Source organism: Primulina eburnea, chromosome 15, assembly GCF_022965805.1.
Source record: "Primulina eburnea isolate SZY01 chromosome 15, ASM2296580v1, whole genome shotgun sequence".
Taxonomy (NCBI): Eukaryota; Viridiplantae; Streptophyta; class Magnoliopsida; order Lamiales; family Gesneriaceae; genus Primulina; species Primulina eburnea.
This window is the reverse complement of record NC_133115.1, coordinates 1,086,164-1,091,760: the sequence shown is the minus strand read 5'-3', so window position 1 is coordinate 1,091,760 and position 5,597 is coordinate 1,086,164. Positions and strand designations below refer to the sequence as shown.

At 32.1% G+C, this 5,597-nt stretch overlaps 1 protein-coding gene across 1 annotated transcript; it reads right to left on the bottom strand.

The window, feature by feature from the left end:
- Positions 1–2,410: 2,410 nt before the first annotated feature.
- Positions 2,411–5,064, bottom strand: LOC140814415 (F-box/FBD/LRR-repeat protein At1g13570-like). Its single transcript, XM_073173385.1, has 4 exons — positions 4,852–5,064; positions 3,285–4,093; positions 3,020–3,178; positions 2,411–2,930 (listed from the first exon to the last, which is right to left on the bottom strand). Exons 1-4 carry the CDS (start codon positions 5,057–5,059, stop codon positions 2,640–2,642), a joined length of 1,467 nt encoding a protein of 488 aa, XP_073029486.1. The 5' UTR covers positions 5,060–5,064; the 3' UTR covers positions 2,411–2,639.
- Between the last annotated feature and the right edge of the window lie 533 nt (positions 5,065–5,597).

Below are 5,597 nucleotides of genomic sequence, written 5' to 3'. Positions count from 1 at the left end.
GTATATTTTATCAGATTTATACTTTTATACTGATATGTATAGGAGTTTGATTCCATTACCTTCCGCATTTAAAAATAAAAAAAAAATTTTAGACCCTGTTCATTATAATTGATTTAGTCCCAATGATTAAGAACTTGATTAGCGTCCGGGTCCCCACAACATGAGTATTTCTTTTATCAAATTTCGTTAATGACGACAAAAATCCGGTTAAAAGAACTAAAAGAGATGATCGGAGCAAATATAGCATACTAAAATTGATATCGATAATACACACAAGACTAAAATTGATTACCAAAATACACATGCGAGGACTTAAAAAAATTTACAAGACTAAAAATGTCACACCATATACTTCGGGACCAAAAATGCTATTTTGCCTCATATATATATATAATATATATGTGTGTATATATATATATATATATATATATAAATATAATCTATCATTTGAATGGAGCCGGAGAGAATACCTTATGCGTAAACTTATATATTGTTTGAATTAAAACAGAAGGAATTATATGAAATATTTTCGTGTAAAATTCGAATTTATAAATTTATGCTATGAGAATATGTTTAAAATCAAGATTATATTTAAAAATAGTGTGTATAAATTAAGGATTTTATATTTTATTATCCATATACGAGTGACTCATATGGTTTCCCTGGATCATAACTAAATATTAATGGGATTAGCTAAAAATAAATATTTATAAAATGGTGTTTTAAATAATATTTTGTAATTATCCATAATTTGAGAAGTGTAATGGCCTTAGAGTAGGTTTCATGTGAGACGGTCTCACGAATCTTTATTTGTGAGACAGATCAACCTTACCGATATTTACAATAAAAGATAATACTCTTACCATAAAATGTGATATATATTTTTTCATGGATGATCCAAATAAGAGATCTGTCTCACAAAATACGACTCATGAGAACGTCTTACACAAATTTTTACCTAAAAAGTAATATTTTTTCATAGATAACTCAAATAAGATATCTGTCTCACTAAATACGACTCGTAAAACCAACTCACGTAGATTTTTGGCATGAACTTATAAGGAAGAATGCACGAGGAATCGAAGGACATGACATGCTCTCTTTAGCTACCCCAACCGCTCTACTTAATAGGGGCATATTTATATTTAATTTTGTTTTGGTCTTTGGATTTATTTGCAGATTTTCTTTTGTTTCTTGATTTGTTTGGATTGCTTTGTCTTTACGTGGAAAATTGTCTATGTAGTTATTTGGGCAAGTGTCGGAATATAGGAGACTCCAAAATATTAAGCAGATTGGGTTAGAGATGCACTAAATATATAATGATAATTAAAATGACTTTTGGTAAAAAGCGTGGCTAAGTTAGATACGTACATTTGTTGGTCCTCTATTTGGGTCACGTTTTAAATAATTTTATCTTAATTAATAGTTATTGTACAAAGTTGGTGACCATGGTGTACGTGAAAAGTTCATGTTGGAGAACAATAAATTGTTTTTGTCAGGAGGTAGATCAAAATATAGAGATTGATCAGTTGTATGAATTAAAATATTTGTCTTTTATTGTTGTTGCACTTGCTGACAAGCGTTCAATACTACTATTAGTGAGATAAAACTATATGTAATTTTAAAAGTTTATTTTATGTTCATGTATGTTTGATTCTTCGTGATTTTGATAACCGATTTCGTCAAATTTCAATTTTAATCTGATATTTTTGTTTTTTTTTTTTTGGCCGATTTTTGTTCTTTGTTTCGACTTGTGATGATGTGGAACAAATGTAGTGATGATGTGAAATTAACATGTAAAGTATCAAATCAACGCTCTAATAATAATAATGATCGTCTATGTTTTCACATTCAATTCGCCTTGAAAATATCTCCATTTGATTGATCGTTGTACCTTGTGGCACCCTTGCCATTAGTTATCAAATAATAATAATGATCATTTTTTTTATAAAAAACGAAAAAAAATATATTTTAAATCGACCTATCTTATAAATATAGATTTTATAAATATAAATTTATAAAATCGTCTATTTTTGTCTGTTTATTGTCAACCAAATTTTATCATAAAAACATAGATTGATAAGACACTTATATTTTCTAGTATTATTTTTAATATTATAAACTAAATCCAGTAAATCCAATGAAGCATAATCAAATAATATTTGAATTAGATTGAAAATAATTTAAACTCAATGGTCCCATAGGAAAAAGTATATAGGACAATGAATCGAAAATATCGTATCAGAGTTGCTCCACCCAGCAGAACATTTAGCGGAGCTCCTGCATCAATCAATTCCATTCGTCTCATCAAACCATCCCTACCACTCATAGCTACAGATCTAACACGATTCTTGCATGAAAATAGTGAATTCAAATTACCATAAGATTTATAAAATAGTTCAAACCAATCTTTGAATGGATTGATCATAATATCCTTCAATAACAATACCGCCATCAATGTTATGAGACAATTCTTGGTTCCAGATTAATTCAAACTAAATACAGAAACTATAAGCACAAAAGGCCAGTAAAAACCACGGCCGTAAATGGAAAAGAACAGACAGAACCAAGCAAAACTAATTACAAAAGTGCAGCATACTCATAGGGGCTTCAAGGAATATGCTACAATATATGTATGTCTATTGCATTTTATCCGAATTAATGATTTCCGCCCTCGGAGATGCTCTAGGAAACTGTTTGAGTTCGTTCAATATGGACTCTTCTTCATCAAAAACACTACCTGAATGGGGGGCAATTGACATTTCTTCTAGTTCAGTAGCAGATGATAATAGATATTTTATGAACTCCATTTCAGACTCGTTGCCGGAGAAAAGTTGCATAGTGACGGTTTTAAGGTGTGTCAATGTATCCGAGCTTTTCTGGGATCGGAGAAATTCCAAGACAGAATCCACAACATCTGATGTGAAGGCCTGGAGATAATGGAAATTTCATCAAAATTGGTTCTTGATTGAATACTTTGGAAACAAAATGATAATTCAAGAACTGGATAGAAACTTACAGTGATTTTAAGCTTTTGTAAACTTGGGGAGCTTCTGATGAAACAAATGGCACAAGCGATTTCCTGAATCTTTTCGAAATACATATCTGAAAGGTGAAGAGTTTTCAGGGTTCTCAAGGCCACAGGCAGTTTCTTGGGGGCGCCATACTCAACAAGATCCTATAGATGTGCCAACAAAAGTTCATTAATTGAGATCACGCATAATACTTGACCTAAGTATTATTTTCAAACTTTGTGTCAACTGATACATGGTAAATTTCCTCACCTCCAAGGCATAAGCCTGCAGTTGTAGCTCCTCGAGTGCGGGTAGAGAGCTTAGGGACTTAACCAAATCGATGGAGAATCGGTTTCCCCTTTTGAAATCCATGGAGGAGAAAGATATTTTAACATCTTTGAGAAGGGGGCACTTCTCAAAAGAGATGGATCTGAGTAAGCCATGAAACTCAAGATATTTTAACTTCGGACCAACAATTTCGAGACAATCGAAGCTAGTGCAGTGAACCAACCTCAGCCTTTCAACTGCGGGGCAAGAAGCAAAGAATTTTCCGAAAGTTTCAGGTACTAGTACAACATTTTGAAGATCAAGGTTCTCGAGTTTACTAAACCCTTTAAAACCCGAGGGAGGATTGAATGCACAGTTGTAGAGCTTTAAATTTCTTAAATTTTGGAAGGCGTATATATCAGAAGGCAGCTTGTGGTTGTCTCCCCTAGATACGTGAAGGGTTAAATCTTGGAGGGTATTCTTTGGAAGCAGATGAATCCATTGATCAATATGGTGGCTACTTTTCAGATCAGGGACTAAGAGTGCAAATCTGAGCAAAAGTCCCTTGTGAAGTTTAAGAATTTGGTGAACAAGGGTCTCGAGTCTGTGACCTCCGAGAAACATTTGGTCAAACCAGAAATCAAACACGATTTCAGGACATGTTATCCATTTATATCTCCATTCTCTCGACAAAATGCTCGTTCTGACTATGTCTCGTAGAGGCAAGCATCCAAGAATGTTCTCTATTATGCTACAAGGTAGATTGCTAATGAAATCAACCTCGGACATAATTGAACCCTTCATTCTCATGTCTGAAAAACAAAAACCAAGAAAATTATCTCAGGATTTAGACATCATCATACCACAGAAGTTGGAAAAAAAAAATAAAAACATCCGACAGCTACAAGTATTCTCGAGCCAAAAGAAACGCTAAATTCAACCGACAAAAAAATTGATCTAAAGCGAAATCTAAGATTGAAGTCTTACATGGATTTATTCATAAGAAAGTTGTGAACATTTATTTAAGACTGAAACAAATAGGAAGTTATACGGAAGAACCGAAGATTTTACCCCTACCTATGCTTAGCTCTGTAGTTCGAACCAAGACTTTGACATAATAGGCAAGAGATGTTTCATTGTATCCACCAGTGAAAAATCATTTAGATTTCTAGTTTTTAGCTAGATTTCATACCTTAACGCGACAACCTGGCTAGATAACAGGAATCTCATCATTTTGACCAATATAAAATAACTCTAAAAAAAGGTATCTTTCTGGGCAGCTAACAAAAAAAATGAAAAGTCAATTATAATCTAGAAAACTCAGAATTTTTTTTAATTATGAATCAAAGTCAATGAGAGCGCCTCTTCGAAGTAGTCATCGCGATACACAGAATTAATTTCTTTGGACCGTTAAAAAAGAATCCGAACGAAAATTTACCAAAACACAACAAAAGACCGTTTGAATCATGCCAAATCGCCTAAAAAAAGCACGAGCCATTCAATTTTCAATCGACAACCAAAAACAGCAAGAAATCCAAAAATTAGAGGAAGAGAAAAGTGCTTCTCCCACCTAAAAAGCCCTTGATTCTTATTTCCCTGGCGAGTTTTGACGGAAGATAATTTGGGCAATTGGCAGGCGGCGGAGAGAATTGAGTGAAGTGTCGATCAGGAAAAAAATTGAGCGGCGTGACCGGGAAGACGATGTGTATTTGGCAAATAGAGGTTTGAATTTGATTGGGAATATATCGGCGAAATGCCTGTGAGTGTGTGGGACCCATCTTACTCGGATCATGATAAGATTAAAACCGACCTCATCCACTTGCTTGTTGACTCAGCACTTCTTTAATGCTATTTTATTTTTCTAATATAAAATAAAATTAATATTTTAGTATTAAATGGATTTATATATATATATAAAATTAATGTTATATCATAAAAATGATAATAATTGTTTTGAGTTAATAGAGTACTCATCATTTGATTAATGATCAACAATTTGATTCTTTTTACCAATAATTTCTCGAATTAATGTGTTATCCAGAACTTTTCAAATACGATTTACTTGACTAACTTGATTTTGTAATACAAAAGTCGATAACACCAAAATAATTATTCTACATCCTTGATGATTTCTAAAAGTAATAGTAATACATTAAGGTTGTTTTTACTTAACAATGGTTAAAGTTGGATTTGATTAACTATCATATTATATCAAATGTTTATTATAAATTTTACCAATAAATCTATGCAATCGTTTTAAAATCATTATATATAATATATTATAAAGTTTGAGATTTTTAAATTAACTAATTTTTT